The following is a 25,861-nucleotide window of genomic DNA, read 5'->3' as shown; positions in this document are numbered from 1 at the left end:
TTAGATTTCGCCACTGCTTTTGTCAATCCACCAAAAGCATGGGAGAGAGAGAGAGAGCATGGACATGAAGGGAAATTCTTGATCAACCCTTCCCCCCCCCCCACACACACACACACACACACACACACACACACACACACACACACACACACACACACACACACACACACACACACACACACACACTTTTTTTTCTCCATAGAACCTTTGTGTCATTATCCATTTACCCCAGCAAGGAGAATAACTGAATGTGAAGACCAGAGCAAAACCTCACTTACACACATGCACACACACACGCACACGCACGCACACATTTGGACGCACACACATGGACACACACAAACACATGGACGCACGCACTGATACGTACGCTCATACACACACGCATAGATTTGCTCACACACACACAAACATACACACTCAGAATTTCACAGGCAGATCTTTTGTTTTATCTCCTTTATAGCACCTGCTTCTGGCAATCTGCTTTCCCTCGTCTTAAATGAATGTTGTCACGACCCTTCAGATTCTCAGGCCGCGGCACGCTAATGAAAGGAGATAGTACAATTTGAACTGACCAGGTAACAGCCAAGAGTGCACAGCTGAGCACAGTGCATGGTCCGAGAGGGACGCATCCTGGCCTAGACACCAAAGACAAGTCAGCCGTGCCGTCGCTGATATACCCATTACGCTTCTCATTAATGCCTCCCAGGCTCTTTCGTGTGTGTGTGTGTGTAAGAGCCCTATGCAGCCTTTGCCTGCGCGTGCGTCTATCTGTTTTTGTTGGTTGAGCACTTATCGAATTGTTTATGACAGGCCTAATTGGGCTAATTGAAGGCATTAAGATGACCTGTCAGCCGTGTGTGTCCAGACTCCCCCGTCTGTCTGACAACTCCTGACACGTGAGCCGGCCCCGTAGCGTCCGTCATGATGGTGCCTTCCCCAGCTGTAATGGGGACAATTGGGGCCACACTAATTTGACATGGACAGCCTTGTGGGTGTCCCGTCTGGGTCCTTGTGTGTGTGTGTGTGTGTGTGTGTGTGTGTGTGTATGTATGTTTGTCGGGACTTTGCGTGGCTTTTTTTGGGTGTGTTTGTGTGTGACTTGGTTTGTAAGCATGCTTATGTGTGTGCTTGGTTTTCTGTGAGCCACTTTATGTATGAGTATGTTTTGTGTGTGTGTGTGTGTTTGTATGACTTATGTATACATGCAAGTCATACAAAAGGATGTAATCAACATCCTGTTTGTTGATTACATACATGTATGTAATGTGTTTGTGTGTGTGTGTGTGTGCTTGTAACTGTGTATTTGTGTGCTCGTAATTGTGTTTGTGTGTGTGTGTTTTGTAAGCCTGTGTGTGCCTGTGATTGTTTTTAAGTGTTTTGGTCGGTGCGTTGCTCTGTTGGCTAGGCCTGGCTAATGGAGTCCCCTTTGACCGTCTGACAGTGTCGAGGCCTTGTTTGAAGGGGTTCGTGAAAAGAGGGCTTTTGGAGTGTTTAGGGACATGAGAGAGGAGGCGCTCAGGGTGACGGCCTTCACAGAGTGAGTGACAGGAGCGGGGACTCTGGTGCACTTGGACATCTGTGTGTCTTTCGTTGACATGGGCTGATCACCCATTCTATTATCCCGGCGACGGTCCAACCCGATGACCTGGGAGAGTGCTGAGGACCAATTAGTGATGAGTGAGAGTTTAATAAGAAGAGGGCGTATCGCAATCGACACGCTGTCTTAAATGGTGTTATTAATGCGAATAAATAGGTAGATGTGGTGCATATTCTAATGACTCATTGTTGCGGCTTTCATTTATGAAAATAACCATTAAGAAAAGCCATTTGTATTTTTGTCTTGTCAGGCCATCGCTCTTCTGCAAACCCTTTTAAGCCCCACAGAGTGGCAAGAATTTAAATTTACTGATTTGCAGTTATTGATTTTGGGTAATCACTCATAAGAAGGTGCGTCTATGTGTGTGCGTGTGTGTGTGAGCTCAGTTTTGGCTAGGAACACGGCCCTGTCTTCAGGGGCTTAGTGAACTGTGCGGCTGCATTTTTCTCTCCCAGATAGTGACCTCTCTCCTGCTCTCCATCGCCGCCGGTGGTGGGGGTGGTGGTGGGAGATGGTGGAGGTGGCATCGCCGGCAGGGGGTTTTGCAGTGGCATCTCACTAGCGGATCACCGCTGTGAGGCAAGCAGATCCTTTTGTTTGTTGTTTTCTGCTCCAATAGGGGGTTAAACTGTCAAGTTGACAACTTGCGAGACCATTAGTCGCTGGCCCCCACCGCTGGCTTGCCTCCTAGGCCCCCCCCGCTCCCCTTCCCCCACCCAGGTCCACCTTCATCCCACCACGAGTGAAAATCAATACCAGATTGCCCGAGGACCACTGTTTGGTGTGGGCCTGACCCCTAGATGTCCCCCACTCTGCCTCTTTCATTACATGTAGCCCAGTATTTAACTTCTAGCCCTGATCCCTTGCCTAATTAGTTTCGCTGGGTCCCGTCACTGAGCTCTGAGCCCTTCAGTCTCTCTCTCTCTCTTTCTCTCTCGCTCTGCGTTTCTCCCTTTCTATCCGTCATTTCCTGTCTACGGTCAGAAATTGATACTGTGTGTGTGGCCGTGTGAGGGGACTCCAGGCTGGAACTGATAAAACAGCCAACCTAACACAGAAGCTCCTTGGTCTGTTTTAAACAGGGGATCCTTGTTTTGTTTTTGTAGCAAATTTTTAAAACTACAATGAAGTCAAATTTTCACCCCAGATCATCAGTGTAAACACGGGGGATATCCTGTGTGCTGCAGTGCTAATGGCCACATGGTGAGTGTTTCCCTAATACTTGTAGTCTTTGGCTTAGCTTGGCTTTGGTCTTGGTGTCTTAGTTTTGGAATTCAGACGGTCAGTGTACCACTGGTGCAGCATTAATATAACGCTTCCAAACCAGTGACACTTTTGTTTAAATGAATAGTTGGTAAGATATATGGTGTGTGTTCTAGAGTGTATGTATGTGTACAAATTCACTCCTGTCATTAAGACCGTGTGTCTCAATATGAAGACATACAAATGCTAATTGTCATTCAGGTGACGAACGATAAACATTAATCATTTTAATCTGATTCTCCCCAACCCTAGAGTGTTCGTGTGTGTGTGTGCGTGCGCTGTGTTTGTATATGAATGTTGTGTTTGTGTATATGTGAGTGGCAGGGGACCAGCGGGGGTTGTGGAGGGGGGCTTACCACCCACACATCCAGGTGCCGCCACTGCGTCGGGCGAGCAGTCGGCCTCTGACAGGATTCTACGAAACGTTGCCCCCCAGCCCCAACCTTCCCCACTCCCACTGGGGGGGGGGGCTAAAATTACCCCTCAGGAATGTAAACAAACGGCAGAGTAAGCAAAACAACACTTTCTATGGCCGTGCGTCTGTGTCCATCTTCCAATGTCCGGCCTCCCTTTTGGAAACATAGGGGACTGTGTTGGGTTTAAGGGTAGTCTAGTTAATGAAGGTTGCATGCTTTAAAACTAGAAGATTCTGCAAAATAAATTCTTCCTCTCTCTGGTTATAACAGTCGTGTTTTCGTAGCAGTAGGGCTGCTAATGGATGATACTAATGACGATCACAGCACACAAAATGTTCCAGTGGTCAAACATTGTTGCTTCTCTCCTTCTTTTTCATCTTCGCTCCTTTGTTTACTTCCCTCTACTTGGTTTTGTAAAAGGGTTTTGCTGCCCATTCGCTTTACTCCCCACTTTTTTTTGTTATTTTCTTTGGGGGGTGGTCGGCGGCGGTTGGGGCCAGCGATTCATTAGGTGTGCGGTGTAGCCGTGAGCAACAGGGTCTGGGTGCGGAGGTTCAGAGCGCCCGGGCGCTGACATGCTGATTTAGTGGCGGTAACGTGACTGCACTTCCAAAGGTGCTGACTTGGACGAAAGCCAGGCCCCCTTTCTCCCAGGGAGACGTTAGAGGCATGCTGTTTTTTTTTTTGGGTGGGGGGGCGGGGCTTGGTTCCATGTGTAGATGCTCGGGGTGGGGAGCTCCAGACAACAAACATTCACACCTGCTTTTCCCATGACCTGTTATTGATTCAGCCTTCATTAATGGGAACGTGGAATATTACTTCTCCTTCAACCTTCTCTGACACATGCAGCGAATAATATCCCCCTGCCAACATATTCACAATTACAGAAGGACGTTTTTGGGGGTACAAATATAAAATTTAGAGGGGCAACAATTTTAGGAAATGTTTGATATTTAATTTAAATGTAAGCTCAAAATATATATTATTATTACTAAGTATTGTTGGAGATGTCCTCTAGTTTTCCTTGCAATAACTCACTTAAAAACTTTCTAATGCACAGAAACATATATTCATTTTATGTGGAATTATAATATTTTATTTACACACACACATGTCGGAATGTTGATGCTACGTGTGATTTGACTCTAGCTCGCAAAGTCACCAACAGTATAATGTCAAACTCTCTATCTTAACCAAGCGTGTGTGTGTGTTTGGGTGTAAGACGGCATGTTTATCTTCAATATGATTGTGTCCAAAAGATCGCCAAGACAAGGTCCACAGTCGTGCATATCAAATGCCCATATCCTCTGACCTCACTTATAAACAAAACATGCACATGCAAAAACACGCAAAAATTACGTTTCCCTTTGCTGGGAAGGTTTGGTAGCAGACGACCTGGCTGGCCCAGCCAGCCCTCACCGTGGTGGCTAAGGTTACCTTACACACTGTTGTTGATTAAGACCATGGGTATATGGGGTATTGTCACAAATTGAAAACACATTAGCCAGCGGGGCTGAGGGCAAGATTAGGCCAAGGGCTGCGGACCAGCGCCAGTCAGGGCACAGCAGCAGACACAAAATGGCCGCCTCTTTTGCCTGTCATTGACTGGGTTTCCCCCAGAGAGGGATGGTAATTATCGGCCAGGGCTGCAGGGAGTTCACAATAACAGGTTAAAGGGCTGTGTATCCCCTTGACGCTGTGGTCCCCCCCTCACCCTCACCCCACGCCGCCAGCCTCTACCTCCAAAGGGAACTTCCTGTCTCCAAGCTTAGCTTACAGACACGATGACTCATCAAAGGCTCGGGGGCGCTCTGGTCAGAACTCCAAATTAGCACTATGGTTAGTGTTTGTTTTCTGAGTGGAGCTAGCTCTTGGTTGAAAAGGGTGCAAGCCTTTGGGGCTTATTTTAACAAATTCTTGGGACAAATTTTCAGTAAGTATGGTAAAATATGCCATAATTCATTGATTTATTATTTTGATTATTTCGACGGCTTTCATGATTTATCCACATTCCCACTCACCACTGATTTCTTGATTTCTTGATATCAGTGCAGCGACAGCTGACACCATGTGTGGTGTCTTCAATTACACACAACTGAAATGTTAGAGTCCAAGCATCAGGTCTGGATGAAAACCTACGAAGTAGACCTTAATTGAAGAGGTTAATCCATTTTGGTGATATAAAGGGCTATTACAGAGGTAAATGGTGCAGGAATATCTGAGACAAGATCACTCTGGACTGTCTTAGTGGGGCTATTCAACTGAATGACATGAAACACTTGAGCAAAGGTGTTCTTACAAGGGTGGAAATGAACCTAATCAACAAGCAAAGACATAAAAAACATTTTCATGCGAAAGGATTTGGCAAGGTCCAAATTTCTCTCTCCCAAAACCCTTGCATTGCGTGTGTTGCATTCCACTATGCTGCTGTTCCTCGCATGCCGTATTGTTCTAATCAATGTCCACAACACAAGTTTGGACCGAGTTCTGTGCACTTGACCGCCAAAGCCCGGACCAGGCCACACCTTGTTTGGTTTTGCTCCACATCCAAAGCAGACCAGACTTTGTCAGAGCGCGTTGGACCGTGAAAGCGTAGATCTAAGACGGGGGGCTGACAAGCATTATACACACAGCATGTACACACGGGTCCCTCCAATACAAGCGCTAATGTGGTGGGGGACATGCTCGGTTAAGGGACTTAACAAGTACCAAACATTCATTAGGCCGCCCTCCATTTTTGACTGGTAATACGGGGCAGGGGGTGGGGGGGTGGCAGTGGAGGCTCTGATCTTGCTCATACCATTCCTAATAAAGACCAAATGGGGGTTGGAGTGGGGGAGTTTTTCCTTGGGGGACTTTCTTTGCCCTACCTAAAAGAAAATCTAGAGAATGACGTGTTGACCCCAGTTATCAATACAGATGCTTGGGCCCAAATTGGGTGTTTTAAGATTGGTGCGGTTGTTGATAAGATTGGTGGTATGCTGGTGTCAGGAGGCTAGTGAGCTGTTGGGTGGTACTGAGGTCAGTGTAGGTGATAATAGACCAATGGGAGATAGAGGCCTCCAGGGTGTTTTAGAGGTGTCACGCTCCTGAAGGCTGATAGGCTTGTGAGTGTCAGGGGAATGTTAGGGTATTGGAAGTTCCGTTTTTTGGAAAGAGAGATACTGTAAGTGTGCTCGGCAGCAGAAGGCTGGGGCTGTTTACCTGGGAAGCCCTGCAGCTTAGTGAAGTTTAGTTTGTAGAATCCGAACCAACCACATTGTGATCTTTTCAAACTCCAAAGGAAAACGTGACTGTATTTTGAATATCACTTCCCTGTTCTCGCAGCCCAGCGGTTTTATATAAATGACCTACCACCTACCTTAAAAAAAACAGTATTATTGTTTAGTATTTTACCTTGAAGATTCTGGTTGCTATTTCTGTTTATGGAGTTTGAATCAAACGCTAAAAAACAGAGGATTGTGAGATATCATATTGTTGATGATGATACCGGTATCCATTTCTGCACAAAAAAAAAAGCCTCATGTCATATCAACAATATAGTTGTAGTCAACAAAAGAAAATCGCGTTCAACTGAAGCTCGCCCAACTCTACGACCAAACCCAATTGGTTCCAGATCCATTGTTGGTCCGAATCCCACTCGGTTAGGGCAGAGATTCAATCATGTCAAGTGGGCCGCACACCAGACGAGCCACGGAGCGCCACGGAGCGCCACGTCGGGCAGCGTTTCGTAGGAGATGGACAACCCACATCGGAAGATTCAATTTTAGATTTGTTTCTGTGTTTATTATAATGGGTCCTAATGGATGCTGCGACTTTTGGTAAAGTGCAGGTCTGATATGTTCACGTTCAAGCCGATGGAGCGTTAAACACGGAAGTTCGACGGAGCATTTTATCCGTACTTTGTGATAAAATGCTGCCACAATGACCTGTGTGACATATTTTCATTAGTTTGGATAATAATAAATGTTCAGGTTATGACTACCAGTCTTCCTTAGGTTGGGCGAGTTCAAAGTTGTGAAAAACAGGATGTTTTGACCTGTTTTACAAGTGTTAGAGTCTATTAAACCATATTATTACTAAATCAGCAACTAGGGCAACTACTTTCCAAAATATTTTGAAATTATTTTAATGTCACCCTGCCCCTTTAGAGCAGCAAATGAATGCATATCGACGATGGGACATTCAAAGGCATCAAAGCAACACAGGTGGAGTTGAGTCATTTTATGACGGGTCAGGTGAGGTTTGGGGTCTGGTCATGCCCTAAGGGTATACAGAGGTTGGTATGGTTTCAAGTTAAAACATAGTAATCCTCCTCTGATCCTCCCCCCCTTCATATCCGCATCTCGGGGAAGAGAGGATGTCAATTACCTTTGTGGTGTGTCATACATTCCCCCAACTTGACCTCTGGCACTCCTCCAAACCACACACGGAAAACACACACATGGAACACAACCAACTGACTTAACAATGCACCTTTTCCTGTGTACACACACACCACGCCCACCAGCCACGCCCCCCTTCATCCAACCAACAGTCAACACAAACGAGACAGCGACCTGTGTTTTCCACATAAACTCACAAAAAAAACGACCCTCTCATCTGAAATAACGCCAGTGTGACAGTTACGAAGACAGTCCTTATTCGTTTGCTTACGATGATCTTCTGTTTGTGTTTGAAATACATGAGACACGGTTTAACTTCCACTGAGCGGTTCAGAACAAAGCGGGAGGTGAGGTGACCTAATATGCCCATATCTCTGGTGCTGTTAATAACGCTTCTTAAGGTGGGCTGGCTCCTCCCTTAAACCAGTTATTTATGGCTACTGGGTGTGGCGAACATTACCAGGCTTGTTTACCTCCCTGGGTGAGGGTTTAACCCTCCCCCCTTGCCCAGAATCAACTCTTTAAGCTGTGAGAGTGCAGCTTAATTCTTGCAGAAGCTATGCTAGACAAGTGTAGCTATTCAAGGCTGCGCAGCTGCATGGCCAAGCAATGCACGTTTTTTTCCACCATTTTGCACACCTAAATCTCTACAAACAAGTTATATGGCCTTCATATATATGGTCCGTCAGTCCACTCTCTGACCAAAGAGTTCAGCCAATGTCCAGACTTCTTTTACTCCAACCAACATGCAACAATTTTCTGTCTTGTGCCACCATTAATAAATTTAGCCAAAGCTGTGATCCACCGTAACTTGGCGAGTTAGGTAACTTGCACAAGGATGCCGCGGACATCGGGGTTCAAACCCAGAAACCAAGGCTACCTTGCCCCCTATCCTGTGCCAAGTGTCATTTTGCACCTTTCCTCTCCCTGAGAATCTTGTTTGGCGAACGCTTATGCAGGTCCAGGCGCTGTACAGCATAGGTCCTAGAGTCCAACAGACTTTCAGGACGGTGGGGAAAGAAAAGAGTGCAAATGTTTGGCAGTGCCTCAGCCGCTCTACCTTTTGCCCTGATGTGTGGATGCAGAAAACAAAGGGGTCTTTGTGGGGGAATACCTCGGAGCCTTGGAGTTCACAGTCATTTGGAGGCTCATGCTATCTAAATCACCGCTGGGACGTCTGTTTAAAATGGGCCTAGGCAGTATTCACAAACGAGCCCAGTGTGTTTTGAAGTGGGCTGTATTTTGTACCACAATTTTATTGATCATTTCTCATGTCATGTGATGTTTTTCTGGCAGTTCTGCAATGTTTTTAGTTTAGTCTTTTCTCACCAAATGTGACAGAACAAATTAACCTTGAGGTAGTGTTTCACTGCCCTCAAGCCTGAACTCACTCACAACCGAGTTTCAGTGTCCAGGACCTGCTCAGACCACTAAAAATGAAAAGTCAAATAATGTCAAGTCACGCACGACACCCACACAAACCCTATATATGTATTATTCGTGTGCGTGTGCGTGTGTGTGTGTGTGTGTGTGAGATATTTAAATCATTTTCTTTATTTATCTAGTAGCCATCTATCTTTATAAGTGTGTATGTTAAAATGATGTATTTTCATCTTAAATTGATGTGCATTAGCCAGTATGCACGTCTGTTTGAGGGTGAGCTTCATAGATTTAACTCCATACATTTATATTTTAAAAAGATTGTGTTTATTGTTTAGTGTCGTGATCTCATTACGTGTGTGTGTGTGTGTGTTGCTCGGCACCTGCTTTTAAACACTAACGGCGCCCTGCTCATTACCCAGCGACGGCTTACACACACCGCGACTGGCAGCAGCCCACCGCGAGCCCCCCTGCTGAAATAACCCGCCTTAACAAACAATTTCATCAACGCGTTCCACAGCTAGGTGTTTATTGGAAGATGACTCTGGGTTGACGCTGAAGGCGCGCACGCGTGTGTGTGTTTTATAATAAGCACACACCAGGCTAGGATCTACCGGACCACATAATAAGTCCCACAATTAGCCCCTCCAGAACTCAAACTGAGCCATGGATAACGTGATGATATTTATGCTGTACTTTACTGTATTGGGTTTGCCTCGATACACTAAATAATCGATTAGGTGTTAAGAAATGTACTGTATACCAAGTGTATTTTCTGTGTGCCTGGATGTGAAATATATTACATTACTTGTCTGTATATATATATATATATATATATATATATATGTATGTGTGTGTGTGTGTGTGTGTGTGTGTGTCAGTGTTTCCCATTAGTTACCTAAACTATGCCGGCCTGCCATTGTTTAATAATGAACCGAAAATATTAGTAATTATTTGATATATATTTACACTTACTCGTCTGCGTTTCCAGCGTGGACTAAAGTTAACAAACTTTACAAGAACATGAAAAGGCGAGAAATTTTGAGATAAAATACAAAGCGTAAAAAAACCCAACAACTTAAATTAGGATATCCATTTTTTCAGACGAAGTTTGTATCCACAAGGAGTTCTAGTTGTGCAGTTGTAATGTCGTGTTGTAACTGCAAACGTGTCACGTTATCAAAAGCATCCTATATTCCAGGCCCGCCGACTAGTGCAAGTAAACATCGTAGTGCCGACGGCTATCAAGATGAATGATCGACCCATATAACGGATAGAGATAATTATAGGTCTTTGAATGTTGTTCAACACTATCGATGCAATAAGAGCACTGTGTGTGATTTACTACCTTTTGGAGTGAACAAAATACTGTCTGTTTGCAGCTGCAGATTGTTGAATTAGCTGAAATAAAATGTATCCCCAATCAGAGATGTTCGGTTCTGCATGCCCCAACCCAAAGTTCCTGTTCTTAATTTTACTACCCCCCGAGCAGTGACCTTTTCAATAGAGTCCAGCTGCAGATCTCCAGCCTCAGTATGTTAAGGTGTAAAACACTTTATCACACCTTCTTATCAATAAAAAGTGTTTACACGCTACTGTAAAACATTGACTAGATTATTGTTTCATCAAGCTTATCGCGTATTGTATGAACCCGTGTCAAGCCAGCATAAATAATGAATTATACTTCCTGTCTGAAATTGAAATAATTCCTAAAAATAAAAGTCCCCCTTGATAGTAGATATTTCCTGTGTAAAATAGAAAATATCTATCTATCTTAAAATAAAAACAAATATATAAAAAAGTGTATATATATATATATATATATATATATACTGAAAGCCTAAGTAGAGGTTAGAACCGTTTCTTGAGAATTTAACGTCAGTCTTCAACTGAGCCTTCACCCCATGACCTTCCTCTGCCTGAAACCCTGAGTGTTATTGTTTCTAGTCGGGCCGTCTGTGTATTTCTCCTCACTTCAAGGTCCTTCTTCAGTGTCCTAGCGCTCGCATTAATTCTGCGGATGACTCCCAAGTCCCATTTATTTTCTTTTACAGTATGGAAGAGGCCTCTGTGACACCGCTCCCCTGTGTTTATAATTCCCCCCCGCCCCTCCTTGGCTCAATTCTGTGTCTGGCCCCTCCACTGACAGGCCAGGAGCATGATGTATCATACGCCAGGGCCTTATCTGTTGATGTACAGTTTTAACCTTTTTCAGAAGGTTGCCTCCCCCCTCCGATCTCTGCACTACCCTTCCACTTCTCTATACGTACTCCAGTGTAAACCCACCCCTCACACTCCGGAGCCTGCACGTACACAAACATGCATGCACGCACAATAACATCTATGCCACAAGCACACACACACATCCATGCATGCACGCGCACATGCACACTAGGCATCCACACACATGGGAGTACATACAACACGGCCCGCCAAATAATAATAAAAAAAACTCAAGCCTAACCCCTTTTTCCCAAAGACATCTAATGTAAATGTTTAGGTTTTGTTTCCATAACATTTCCATATTAAGAGTTGCGGGCCATGTGCTTTTCGCTAGGCCAGTGCCTGGTTGAGAGAGGAATGGCAGCTTTTTGAGATTTGTGCCGTGCTCAAAGGCTGAGCTATGTGTGTGTGACATTGCGGTGAACTTGCCGTGTACATCTGTGGGCTTTCTCCAGGGCTGTTAGCTTTGGCCCGTTCGCTCATAGATACAGCACCGTAAATTACACGCTGTAAAATACGGAATGCGGGCCAGAGCGCTGTGTATGTGTGTGTGTGTGTGTCATGCACGTCTCTGACTCTCGGCACAGTACATGCACTGCCTCAAGGTCTAGTTGACAAACGTGTGTGCCAAGCACAGTATGTGCATGTAGACTGCAATGTCATGATAGGAGGCTAGCTCCAGTATTGTAGTCTAGTATTGTATGTTCATGTAGTGTGACTACTAGATCCATGAATGGTTGTTTTTCTTGTATTGATTAGAACGTGGTAGCCTTATGTACTTTGTACCTTCCTGCCGTTTTTTTGGCAAAACCTCCTGTCCGGGGGTCTCGAGGGACCCCGGAACACTTTTAACTGTCTGAGGATGAAATACCTGGGCCAGGACCATGGTCATCCTCCTAAATCTGCACTGGTGTCAGGGGGGTGGAGTGGCCCTCAGCCAGGCGCTTCAAACTGTGACACGTATTTACGTTTGCCAGCTAATGTTCAAAGAATAGCTTGGATGTGGATGAGGCAGAGGGGAGGCTGTGGTGTCTCTTCAGGGCGTCATAAAGAGCCGCAATGATGATTTACGGCCTTGGCCAGGAAGAGTAGTGAAATTATTAAGCATCTTCCATTTTAATTGCCTTTACACTTTTCAACAAACCCTCAGATATATACTGTATGTCCAACAGACCCAAACAAAATACGCAAGGGCTGAAGGGTACTAGCAAAATGAACGGACTCTTAAGCAGGGTATGGGGGTGGTGGGGGAGGCTTGCATATAAATATTGTTGTAAGTTGTCTTCCCAGCGGAATGACAAGGCGTGATTATTTATAGAGTTCTGGAAGACACAACTCTTGCCAACGAAGACAGAGTTTCTGTGTCTCTCACAGCTTGTGTGAGGGAAACAGCTGAGGACTGCGGTGCTTGCCAGCCCCCAGCGGGTGCAGTATTTAAGTTTTCGTTGCACCCTCCCTGGGCCCTGCTCTGCTCCGATAGCTGCCGCCGGTTCCTAAGCACCCGTTTCCACCGTTTGTTTTCCCCTCCTATGTTATTCCATGATTATTGTTATTAGATTGTGTGTGTGTGTCTGTATTCTTTGCCAGGATGTGTCTGATTTAACATTTCCTGGATGGCGATCAAAGAAATCTGCACATGACGTGACTTTATCTCACATCGCTCAATCAATCTGTCCCAGCGTTGTATACTTTATTTTAGTTGTATATCTTCTAATAGACGTGTAATATCTTGATGTGTAGTTGAGATACAAGCCTAGCTAACAGTTCAATAACAGCCTAAAGAACCGCAACAATTTCACAGTGGCTTCAGAACCATTGACATTATCTTTGACATTCCAGCTAAACTTGCTGTGTGTGTTGTGTGTGTGTGTGTGTGTGTGTGTGTGTGTGTGTGTGTGTGTGTGTGTGTGTGTGTGTTCTCTCCTGTAGGTTCGGGCCAGGCCTGGTGATCTACTGGTATGGCTTCATAGGGGAGCTGGACTGCAAGCGAGACCGCGGAATCCTCCTCAAGGAATGCTTCCCCACTGACATCGTCACGCTTTGCCATGGCGCCCGCCACGAAGGCCCCGCCCCCCCTGGGAAAATAACAACAACACAGACGACAACGACCGCAGAAGAAGAGTCGTCTTGATTGACAGGTGAAGAGAGTTTGGCGAAAATAATGTAGTGCCGCCTGGTACATGGGTGGGGGGGAAGGGAGGCATAAGAGAAAAGTAGAGGAAGGGAGGTGGAGAGGAAGGGTAAACGTGGAGCTATGGAGGCTGGGAGAGATGGATCCGGAAGCAATTTAGTCTTCCTGCAGTGGGAGACTACCAGCAAAAAAATATATTGCCTTGAACTGTAACTGACCCTCTTTCTATTTCCAAATGTTTTTGTTTTTTTACTTGGTATCTCCCTCTGACCCACCCTGTTCTCTCTCTCTCTCTCTCTCTCGCGCTCTCGCTCTCGCTCACACTCACACTCACACACACACACACACACACACACACACACACACACACACACACAGCCGCCATTCTACACATCTGCCATTCGCCCCCCGCACCACAGTGTGAAGCCCTGTCGTGAACCTTTCCAGGTTGCAGCCAGCTCCTTGGCCTCTCCGAGTATCCAGACCAGTCAAGGGGGGGGGGGGGGGGAGGTTAAGGAGGTTGGGAGGGAGGGGGTGTCGGTGGGGCCAGGAGGACGTGAGGCTCTCCCTTATCACTTCCAAGGCGCTGGCCCTTCTCACTCCTTCCTGCTCTGCTCAGCGGGCAGATAAAGAAGGAGTGGCCCCCCGGGTGAGGGGTGGGGGGATCTGTCTCTCACCTACGTCACTCACTGGCCCCTCTGTCACACCACGGCACAGGAAACGGGAGCACGTCTGATTAAAGTCAGACCCTGCCGTGACCTCCTTTACGGGCGTCGTCAGAAAAGAGAAAGAAGAAATGATAGCTTATTGTGGAGGCATTTTAATCATCCCGAAATAAATTGTTTTGGTTGTTATTATGGGGTTCTTTAAAGTTGCTAAATGTTTTGCTTTCTTTTATCATTCAATTGTATGTTATTCTAACTCTGTTTATGTTTATTCTAAAATAAATTCAATTGAAAATAATTTTGGCTGTTTCATTTTTGGGTCTCAATATTTTTAACAAATTAACAGCAAAGCATATGTGTCTATGCTTTTCTATTGACAAACTTGGGCTGCTAAGTATTTCAAAGCACAGATGGGGTTGCTATTGAACCGACACAGAATTGCCATCATGCTGGTCAACTTTAAATCCATGTGCAGCTTTACTTTTTTTATCTATATATATATATATTTATATATAGATAAAAAAAGGAAAGCTGCATGGTGGTGGTAATTCTGTGTCTATATATATATATATATATATATATAGTGTGCATGCTGTCAACCACCAGTTGTAGTCTTGGAGATATGCGTGGAGATAAGAAGGCGGTTAAATACCACTAAAGTGTTACTTGATTTGTTACCCTTAAACCTCTAACCTTTAGCCAGGCACCCATCTAAGCCTTTATCCCTCAGTGAGGAGGCCCGGCGGGTCAGGCCAGGGTCAGGCTGCGACCAGGGTTTCCTTCGCCTGGGCCCCCCTGCTCTATGTGGTGCAAAACAAGTGTCCCCATGTGTCCAGTTAAAGCCAGGGCCTATTGCCTGCCCATGGAATGCTTAGACATCAGTTTATGACTCCTCTTGGACACAAAACAGCTATTTTACTCCGGGCAGGAGGAAAATAGTGCATTGAATAAGGACGGGGGGGAAAAATGGAAATCAGCAGATTCAGTTCCTCTCAGGTTTCAAGCCTTCCTGCCATTGTTTTCCAAGATGGCTGTTGCACAAAAGAGGAGCCGGGGTCAGCTCCGATAAATTAGTTTCTGCACACAATGCAAACCAAATACAGCCTTTTTTGAGAACCCCACTTCAAAGGGAAAGGCCGACCTTTCACGTCAGCTGAAGGGATTTCCATGATGTAAGTCTGCATATAAAAGAAATGCATCCATCTGAGGATTTTTTTTTTCAGGGCCAGACATATTTATTTTGTGTTTTTCCGTGCTCCTGTCTGCTTTCTCTTTATAGATTCATTGTTCTTGTCACAACAATGGGGCACTTAGGCGTTCTCCAAATAAGGCTGGTCGTGAGAGGCCAGGGTTCTCACTGTAATGTGATCCCGCACTCCGATAGTTGAGGAACAGCGTCAGTAGACTTATATGTCCACCGTCTGCATACAAACACCGCCCTCCACGAATCACTGCAGAACATATGCAACTGGCTTAATGCTACTTTCTTTCAGTTTCATGACAATTTTATAGGAGTAGACGACTACATCAATGCTTTTGTTGAGATTTAATGCCTGATGAAAAAAACAATCTTTCCAATGAATTGATTATAGTTTTATAATAGTGAGCCCATTTTTAACCAGGTAGCTATTATTAATGTGTTTATAGTGAGGTTATCGTGAATCCCGTCTTCAGTGTCTAGATTATCTGGTTGCAGCCAGCCAGCCTGCTCCAACCAGTCCAGTCAAAACTCCACTTCAAAACCCAGCCGTAACCGGGCCATCCGATACATGGGCTGACAGAGAGAATGTGAGTGAAGTTGAGACAAAAAACGGAGAGGTTGGCTACGTCCCAGCCCTCCAGCAGACCACCGTACTGCCTTCCTCTCAGGTTCTTGCGTTATTTATGTGGAGGGGGCTTCTGGCTAGTTTTCCGCCCCAGGCAACATAGCGCTTTTGGAGGGAAGGAAGATCATCTCTGCTTCCTCAAGCCAGCGAGAAATCAGAGGCTGGAAGTACATAAAAACACCAGTTTAATGAGTCCACCATGGCCTGTCAGAATACAAAACCAATGGTGGTCAAACAAGTACTGTGCTATTTGTTTACAGTTGGTAGTAGCAACTGTTTGATGCCATTGCTTAAGGTACGATTGTAACATATTCCTTATTCCCAAAGGTTCTATGATTATCATTTATTTTTTTAATTTGGGAAAGTGATGGAATTTTCATTTTAAGTATTTTAATTACATTTAATGCAATATCAGCCTAGCCACTGACATTTGCAAATTATTTAATTAAGTTCCCAAGATATAGATAGAAGCAAACTAATCATAGCCTATTACAAATGAAAGGGTGCATTCAGATACCACATAGTGATATTATGTTTTTTGTGTTCTTCAGGGCATGCAAGTGTGTACATCTTTTCATGCATTTCCTCCTAAATAGTGTTTGAAAGGATTTCTGCTCATATTATTGTGTCATGAATTCTCAGACGTCGTTCTGTTGTATATTAACACCGTTGATCACTGCATAGCGATGCTGTTGATGATGTTTCATTTTCAAGGGACCTAGGCTGTATATGCAGCAGCCACAACAGGTAACAGTAGGCCCAACAAACCTGGCCGACAGCTCCAGTGGTGGTGTGCATTGATAGCTGAGGCATCCCAGGGGGAAATTAAACATTTTGTAGTAAACACTTTTTACGTTCTACCCGGCTCTGCCAAGATCCTCGTCGATTGCCTATATCAACTGTACTGAGGATAACCGCTGCAGAAATGGGATAACGATATGTTGGGAGTTTGTTTAGATGGGCGATGTCGCTTTTTGGCGTACCGGCTGACCAGGGCACACTGTTTAAATAATGCCAGCAATGAGCTCAGATGGTATAATTTTTGAAGGGAAACAGAACAAATATGTCACTTACTTCTATTAAAGACTTTAAACGCAGTTTAGTAGTCACCGTTGGAAAAAGCATGGATGCAGCCGGCAGAAACCTAGGACATTTGTCACCCTGTACACATATCACTTCTGACACTGAATTGACATCACATGTATCCAGTGGCCAGACCAGGGAAATATGTAAATTTCTCTTCCAGCCTCCTGAGCCTCTTTCCAAGTGGCTCAAGTCGCTTGCTGTTAAAAGGGACATCTTGGCTAGTGGACACCTAAATGTCTCAGATAGCGGATGACCATGTTGAAGCCCTTTGAAGGGTGTTGACTGCGCTTCCTGCTAATTGAAGTATTCCGTAACTCTGTAACTGTAGCATAACGGTGTGTAACCCCATACTGTCAGTACGCATGCATCCTTGAGGCTTATTGGGGGTCCTGCCAGACTGAGATGGGTTAGCAGTGTATGTGTCTGTGACCATAGCAAGCCTGTAACGCCCCCCGCTCCGGCCTGAATACCGACGGCCACACTGGCTGACTAACAGCCGCCTGTGTTTACTTGTCAGCTCGGATTTTGCAAACTGTTTTGTCGTGGATGGGAAAAATAAAATACAAAATTGAAGGTTGGAAGCCTTTAGAGGCCTTTACAGAGCCAGAAGAGAGTGCTTTGTGTGTGGCTGAGAAGGCAGCTAGGTACAACCTACGAGTGGATCTCTCCCACATCTTGGAAAAGGTCAGCCTCCCATAGTGGCATTTGGGCTGTGACAGAAGTGACCCAGATACTGTGTCATCTCTGGTCCTCAGTGGAGAGCCAAAATGGGCCCTATGACATCTGCAGGCCCACACTAGCGGGTTGGCAGGGGGGACTCAGGAGGGTAAAGAGGGTAGCAGCAAGGGGGAGACGAGAGGTGGTGGGAGCTGGTAGAAATAGGAGTCATCGCTATAATGGAGTTAAGAATCTGAGGTATGATAATCAAATCGAGCAGGATCCGGTTGTGGGATGCTTGGAAAAGAAGAATGTGATACAAGCCAAACACCCAGGGTGCCTGTCCGCTGGTATTCCATCTTTAAACGAGACTGACGAGAGCTATCGCTAGCTTGTTAAATAAGGATCTCTGTCATCAATGGAAGAGGGAGGGGGGCTACCGTGATGTGTGTGTGTGTGTGTGTGGGGGGGGGGGGGGGTGGCTATAGAGACTGGGGCATAGTTATTATTATTATTATTATCATGGGAGACGTCAACCACAGTGTTTGATTGGTGCTGAGAGCAGAGTCTGGATCCAAGGCATAATCAGACCCACTAATCCAGCTGATAGTACCCTGCTGTGCCGGGGCCAGTTTTCATTCATAAGCAACGTCGCTTAGGTCAAAACAAGCCTTGTGATCATTAATCACCGCACAATAAATCCTGGCATGAAACCCTAGAAGAGATGAGCCTGCTCCTCTATTTTGATGGCGGCAGCTTAATTTTGGAAATATTTTTGAAATGGGGCAGATGTGATTGGTTATTTCATGAAAATTGTTGCCACCGGCAACATAATATTTGTGCACTGGAAAATTGCGGAGGGCACGGGCCTTGCAGTCCCGCCATATGAGTGAGGAAGAAGAGGACCATGATGAAAGGCGAAGAAAAGGAGTAGAACAAGCAAGGGAAGGAGGGAGGGGAAGATTGCTACGCGACTCATCTTTTTTTCCCCCTTCCCATCTCCGTGGTTTATGAGTATTTTGTTGAGCCTTCACTGTATTGAGCAATTAACTGTTCAGCAGCAAGCACCGTGCCAGATTCAGGGCTCATCCACCGCTTGAGAAATATGGGAAATGCATCACTTTTACAACTTATTCTCACCTCCCACCATCCCCAAACCACTCTCTCCCTCTGGATACAAGCGCCCCATGCCATGTCCTTGAGTCCCAGTTGACAGGTAAATATACACTTCCATCCAAACACATATCACATATCTTCTATATTTGACTTATGGAAGGTCAGGCGGGCGGGAGATCGATGCCACTGTTCATTTTTAGATGGGAGATGATGTCATGTTGCAATGTATTGTGGGTTATGGATCCGTCAACCTGTTGCTCACAAAAACAAATGGCCATCGGAACTTGTCTTTTCTCTAGGCCGATAATTAACATTAACATGAGTCATTATTTTAAAATAAACACTTTTTCAATTCACTCTAGCTTTCCTGCCACCACCGCTTCTACACTTTTAAAAGACCTCCACCTGACAAAAGTTTCCATCTCTGAGCTGGTCATACAAGAGAGAGAAACGGGGGGTGTGTGTGGGGGGGGGGGGGGGTGATGCTTCAATGGAGCAAGGCGACCGTTTGTCATTCAAATCCGAATGGCTCACTTGAACCTCGGCTGGCCTTTTGTAATGACCCTGTGTAAAGATCTGTAATGTGGTTTTCCCATCGGGCCACAGGGAAACCCAAGCCCCACCATTCAGGTGTGCAATAAAGTGCTTTTCACTTTTTGAAGACTTCCTGTCTCCAGTGGCTTCCATCATTAACTCCTCCATGGCCAGACCGCAGACCTTTCTATTGGCCCAGCCACTTCTTTATCACACCAGTGATTCCCCCAGGTATATCCGCTACCTGGCCACAGATAAGATATGTAGCCGGGTGCGGGTCATTACTGCCAGACCAGAAGGCTATCTGAGAATATTTGACAGCCGTTGATACTGCTTGTTAGTAAACAATGTTGAGCTTGTTTCACCACTTTGAACTTAACCTTTAATTGTCAAGAGGAGATTTGCAAAACCCTAGGCACCCCTAGAAGTAAATAGCAACAGTTTTGCCATTCCTCACAGCGGTGCTATTTATACCCGCCGAACAGCGTTGATGTTGCTAAACAAGTTTTTCACTGCAGCTATTGCTTTTCAACACCAGAACTTTCAGCTGCTAACAGGCACATCTAGCTCCGCTTGGAGAGCATTCCCCTCACAGAGACACGTGAAGTTGCACAGTCTTGATACAAGATATTATTATTATTATTACAAATGTTGCTGCTCTGTGTTTGCGCAAAACACAAGCACATGTTTCTTTCTTCACGCCAGTGGTTAAACCTTTGAGAAGATAAGCAAATGCCTAGAACACCTAGGTTTTCCACACAATAAGTACATTAATGGCCTAAGTATCTCTCTCTCTCTCTCTCTCTCTCTCTCTCTCTCTCTCTCTCTCTCTCTCTCTCTCTCTCTCTCTCTCTCTCTCTTTATATATATATTTTTTTTTTCTCTTTCTTTCTGCCACTTTGAACAAGAACATTCTACCTTATTCACCTCTACCTTACTCCCACTCCTCTCCATTCTCTTTTTTGTTCCTGTTTTCCCTGACTCCATTTCATCCAGGCAGAGTAACATGCATCTTATTCACGGAGAAAAAGGCGTTATTCAGCGTGTCTTCGGCTTGAGGTTAAAACCAACTATATTTTTCGAATTGATTTGAGGTAGATCACCGTTGTTTCACAATAATTGTTAAGTATTGAGGGAAGAAGCGGTGTCGACTCCATAGGTACATTTTCGATAATGTTTTAACAGGCATAGTTATGGGGTAAACGCTGGATTTTGTATAAACAGGTTTAGTCACCAACTTCATGTTTCCAATTATTTGTGTTTATTTTGTATTCGTCTTGGTTCCACACTAAATTCCCAAAGAAATCGGTGTACAAAAATACTAAATATGAAGTAGGCCTACGTTGATTAGGATTTGATTGTCTATGTATAAGGTGTAGGCCTATTAATTGTATCATGTTTTGCTTTGAGATAACCAACAATAAAGCCTAGTAGCCTAAACCATTCGCCAACCTCTTACATAATTGTATTATGTGTAACATAATCATTATATGACATTAATTTTTAGTATTAGTAGTATATTACAATTAGCATATTATAATTATTATTCGTTTTATTAGTTACTTGTTTTAAAAGGTTATTGAAACAACCTAATGTTCTACAGATGCTTCTTCAGCAAGTGTGTGTAATCCGGTCCAAGTTGATGCTCAGCCATGGTGGTGTTCCCTTCCCATTGTCCTGCATGGCTTCTTGGGCCGTCGTTCATTTTGTTTGGAAAATAAGGAGAGGTTTTAACTGCCATTGGAGCCGATAATGGTTACCAATCCTGTACTCGTCCAGTCATAATGTTCAAGTGGGCTATGATTAATGATTTCAACGTGAGCAGGGGGTGGTGGAGGGACTGCGGTGAGGGTCCTCGAGCCTCATAGCTGGGTGACTGCAGTCCTGCTGCGCGCTCTTCAACCTGCCACTCCTGCCCCAGTAAACTGCGTACAGATAGTGTCGTCCGCGGGGAGGACTGTATATGTAGACCTATGTCCACTGTGTACACAAAGAAAACGGAAAAAGAAAAAGCTTAGAGCTCGGCGCACACGTACGTGCACACTTGCCCATGAAGAACGTCTGGCAACAAGTCCCCGGAGTAACACCTCATATTGACCGTACGATCCATCTTTATCGATTAGGCTACCATCAAAGGAGTCGAATGCATGCATAAAAAGCCCATACTTTGGAGTAAATATTAGTTAACGTTCTCTGGAGGTCACCTTTATATAGGGAGGACCGGCCATTTGGAGACCAAATGATTGGATTGGAATAGGTCAATGTTGCATACATAAAAAAACACATTTCTCTGTGATTTCTTTTTTTTTTAGGTATGCCTCACCAAAAGTGCGATGCATTCACACAGAGCCGATCCTGTTTTAAAGTACAAAATAACGTGTGCCATTGGCCCATAAAGGCCTACACTTCGCCTCAACCCCCGGCGCGCAAGGGGAGACTTGTCACAGCGGTCGCTTTGTCTCTCAGTGTGTAAACCTCACTTACTTAAGTGTCCAGAAGAGGTCGCCAACAAGCATGCCCAGGAGTCCGCTTGGTTGCGGTGAAGATCCCTTCCTAACAGTTCGATCCCACCATCCCCCCCCCCCCCCCCCCCCCCCCCCCCACACACACACACACACACACACAGCTCCTCTACTCCCATCGCATCCCCCCCCCTGCCCCCCCCCCCCCCCCCTTTCAACAGTCTGGTGTCCCTGCGCCTTATCCTGCTCTGCTCTCTCTCTTTCCTTTTTCTGTCTTCCTCTCTCATCTCCCTTCTCCCTGTCTCTCTACGTCCCTTCTCTACTTCGCTTACCCAAACACACACACACACACACACACACACACACACACACACATGCACTCCTCTATCGTGCCACTCATCCTTTCTCTACACTTGCAAGCATCGTCCGCGCTGCTGTTATTTACAGTTCTCGTGAAATGTCTCACTTTGCTGCCCCCGGCTGCAAGATATTTCTGATGTTTACGGTTCAAATGACAGTAAAGTTATACTAAAATTCAAGTCGAGACAACGGACGATCTTAGACGACAACGCCTGTATGCTTGCTGTTTCTTTAATCGTGTGACAGAACATGCTTCTTATTTTCTTGTGTCTTTTCTTCCTGCAGATTTGCCTAATAGCGGCCCTAAGCCCTTATAGCCAAGATTAGTTTAGTGGAAAACCCGGTCAAATGTTGACAACCTTTAGGCCAATGTAACACTCACCATCGGAGAAGGCAACATTATGAGAAAAAAGAGATGGTCAGGCCCGAGGCCTGCCTAATTAAATCTTAACTGATTGAAATAACGTCTCCGGTGCCTCGCGGCTTGACTAAACTCCGGCTATTTCCTTTTATTGCGCTTTATTTATTCTGCACTCAAATGCCCAATTTTGATTTTCCAGCGCCCCAACTGGCCATTGCAATGTCTTGTGACTAATCCCCCCAACCCCTGTAGCTATGTTATTTGACTAATTATAAATTTAACATCATTACGTTTTACAGGAGCAGAGGAGAGAGTGAAAAAATCTGTCATTCAATTTGAGGAGGACAAGCAGCGTTGGAGTGTGAAAAAAAACCCCATTTATAGTTGTCTACTTGACAAAGTAGCACACAAACGTTACACAAACGTTAAAATTAGAAGAGGATTATATCAACAATAACGATTACAAAACAAGTTAAAATAATATGTGCAGTAATGATTACATTGCTCATGATACTAAGAATATTCTGAATAATAAAAACAACAACACAAATGATCATTACAATAACACTTTTTTTGATTTCTTATTTTCGTTATTGTTTGTTTTGTTATTATTGATTACTGTTGTACTGTTTCCATATTAAGAAGGCTATTCATTTAGGCTTAAAGTTGCGGATTATTTATTTTGTATTTGATTATTATTAATTTAATTGCTACATACACATATATATATATTTTTTTTTGGTATATATAGAACAAACATTAGTTCTCCGCAGACCCATTACACCAGCCAAGCCGATTTTCCGCCGGCTCGGCAAGGGGCAATTTTGCTGCACGGAATGCAGGTCAACGCAGGAAAACAGACTGTCCAGTGCAATGCATCATAGCTCAAATGCTCCGCTGCTCTGCCGTAGGCCTATAGTATAACCAACGTGTGATACATCCTTGTTAAATCTAATATTGATATTTCTATTTGTTTTAAACGAATAAGATAAGCAGTTTGTCTAAACGTTATATAAATAAAATAACTATTATTATCATTATTGCTATACTATCGTTATCGTTTTCATAATAATTATAATAATAATATTATCATTGGTTTCATTAGAACAAATAATAGTTAATATTAATATTAGTTATTTGTTTTTCGAATGCAACAATTATGTTTGGACGAATTTTTATTGGTCATTTTTTTCTCTAAGCCGATACTACTTTTATATAATGTTTATTTGGCCTTGTGCTTTCTTACACAATAATAACAAATTTGGCATTTATGCAGAAGCTTGCTGTAGGTGTTCTGTGAAAGGAAACACGCTTCCATTCATAGTGTGTGTTTGTGAGCGTGAGCGTGTATATGTATGTCTATTTGTGTGTGTGTGTGTGTGTGTGTGTGTGTGTGTGTGTGTGTGTGTGTGTGTGTGTGTGTGTGTGTGTGTGTCTACGTGCGTAGCCGGGAAATACTATCATAAATGATACATAGATAATGGAGCTGTCTCCTGCAGACTCGTTCATCAGTAGTAGGCCTAAATAGGAGCTGGCACAGACCACCACGGAGAATTAGGCGAAAGAGTTCGCAACATTCCTGCAGGGGATAAGTTGTTGACAATTAAAGAACGCGCGCGCACACACACACACACACACACACACACACACACACACACACACACACACACACACACACACACACACACACACACACAGAGAAACACAAGAGAAAGCGGACAAGGATGGAAGGAAGAGCGTGTCCGAGTTATTAGTCAAACACATTTGCAGTCTACTGTCTCCTCGCCATGTTAGTTTTGTATAGAAGTATTCTTTTTTTATATACTCTCCCTATTGTGAAAAGCAAATTTCACAAAGAGAAAAAAATGTTTGGGTCATTTTATTTTCTGTTTCTGTTTGACTATTTATTTATCTTCTTCCAAGGCATTCGCTGTCAAGCACCATTTGTTTCTGGTCAATGCTGTCGGATGCAATGGAGAGTTAGCAGTTTAAAGATAATTATTGTCCTCAGGATATATAGAGAAATAAAAAACATATTTCATATCATACGGTAGACAGCCTATATATATGCGTGTGCGTTCTTTCATCGCGTCAACATTATTCCCATTTGACTTTCTTTTTTTCCTCGAACAGAAGAAATGTATTAAACTAGACTATTAAATAACGCATTGTGTGTGTATATATATATATATATATCTATATATATATATATTTATAGGTATTGCCCTATGCCACAGACGAGCAGCAACCTATATCTCAAACAAGGCAGAAGAATGGGTTAGAAAACCCACCAACAACAACCACGAGACTATATTAAAGCAAGTTGGAATGAAGCTTTTCTCCTGACTTGATTATCTCGATAGCCGTATGCACAGACCCCCTCCCTCCCCTCTTCCCCGCCTGGTTTTATAAAATAAAACAACAGCCAGCCCATCCCTCCAGAAAGGCTTTTCGGTGGTGCTATAATAAACCATTTTCCCTCGGCTTTATTGATCAGTCAGTCTGAGCTAATGTAATTATCCTCATCAATAGGGGACTGCGGGGAGAATCATTATGCGGTTGACATTGATAAATGATCACCCAAATGCGGCCCTTTTCTCCCAGGGACCCCCGCCTCTGACCCACTCACACAGGCCTACATATCGTAGTCATAGAAACACCTTATGGCAAGAGAAGAGAAAATTGCTGAAATGTAAAAAAAAAAAAAAAAAGAAAGGAGGGCAGCACACACACACACACACACACACACACACACACACACACAGACGCGCGCGCGCACACACGCACAGAGGCCTACATACGCAACCCGCTGTCCCCCAAAGCATGCCATTTGGGGAGAGCCAGCTGCAAAGCGAAGGACACGCGCAGTGCCTCCGCACGCCCATCTTAATGATCCACCATCCAAACCAGCATGTTTTTTTGTTCTTAAAAAAGGAACAGGATATAAAACTTGTGTCTTCTTCAAAAGCCAGCAGTTAATATTCACAGGGCATTCTCTCTCTCTCTCTCTCTCTCTCTCTCTCTCTCTCTCTCTCTCTCTCTCTCTCTCTCTCTCTCTCTTCCTCTCTCTCTCTCCCCCTCTCTCTCGCTTTCCCTCTTTCACTCCCCTCCTGCTCTCTTCTCCGATTCTTTACAGCGATACCAGATATCACCATAAGCAGTAAGCCTGTTAATATGTTCGCCATCTCTTAAACACACACGTGTGTAAACGTAGCATTGGGCCTGGTGCTGCGGACGTTTCATTTTGTTGCAGGCGAGCCATCTGAGCGTTTCAAGGCGTGCTGTTGGAAGAGCAGGCGGCATTGTGAACGAAAGAGAGAGAGAGAGAGAGAGAGAGAGAGAGAGAGAGAGAGAGAGAGAGAGAGAGGAGAGAGAAGAGAGAGAGAGAGAGAGAAA

At 44.5% G+C, this 25,861-nt stretch overlaps 2 protein-coding genes across 2 annotated transcripts in view; one reads left to right on the top strand and one right to left on the bottom strand.

The window, feature by feature from the left end:
* cdin1 (CDAN1 interacting nuclease 1) overlaps positions 1-13,883 on the top strand; it is a 56,936-nt gene extending 43,053 nt beyond the window's left edge. Inside the window, exons 12-13 of the mRNA XM_079751893.1 lie at positions 13,197-13,405; positions 13,777-13,883. Coding sequence (XP_079608019.1) covers positions 13,197-13,398 — 202 coding nt within the window. The 3' untranslated portion in view covers positions 13,399-13,405; positions 13,777-13,883. The remainder of the gene's footprint in view (positions 1-13,196; positions 13,406-13,776) is intronic.
* Positions 13,884-14,084: 201 nt separating this feature from the next.
* Positions 14,085-25,861, bottom strand: part of meis2a (Meis homeobox 2a) — a gene marked incomplete at its 3' end in the record, with an annotated part of 19,704 nt that continues 7,927 nt past the window's right edge. The window contains exon 7 of the mRNA XM_079752252.1: positions 14,085-14,096. Coding sequence (XP_079608378.1) covers positions 14,085-14,096 — 12 coding nt within the window. The remainder of the gene's footprint in view (positions 14,097-25,861) is intronic.

This window comes from Pollachius pollachius (genome assembly GCF_949987615.1).
Source record: "Pollachius pollachius genome assembly, chromosome: 15".
Taxonomy (NCBI): domain Eukaryota; kingdom Metazoa; phylum Chordata; class Actinopteri; order Gadiformes; family Gadidae; genus Pollachius; species Pollachius pollachius.
Note: the sequence above shows the minus strand (reverse complement) of the source record. Positions and strands in the feature narration are given on the sequence as shown.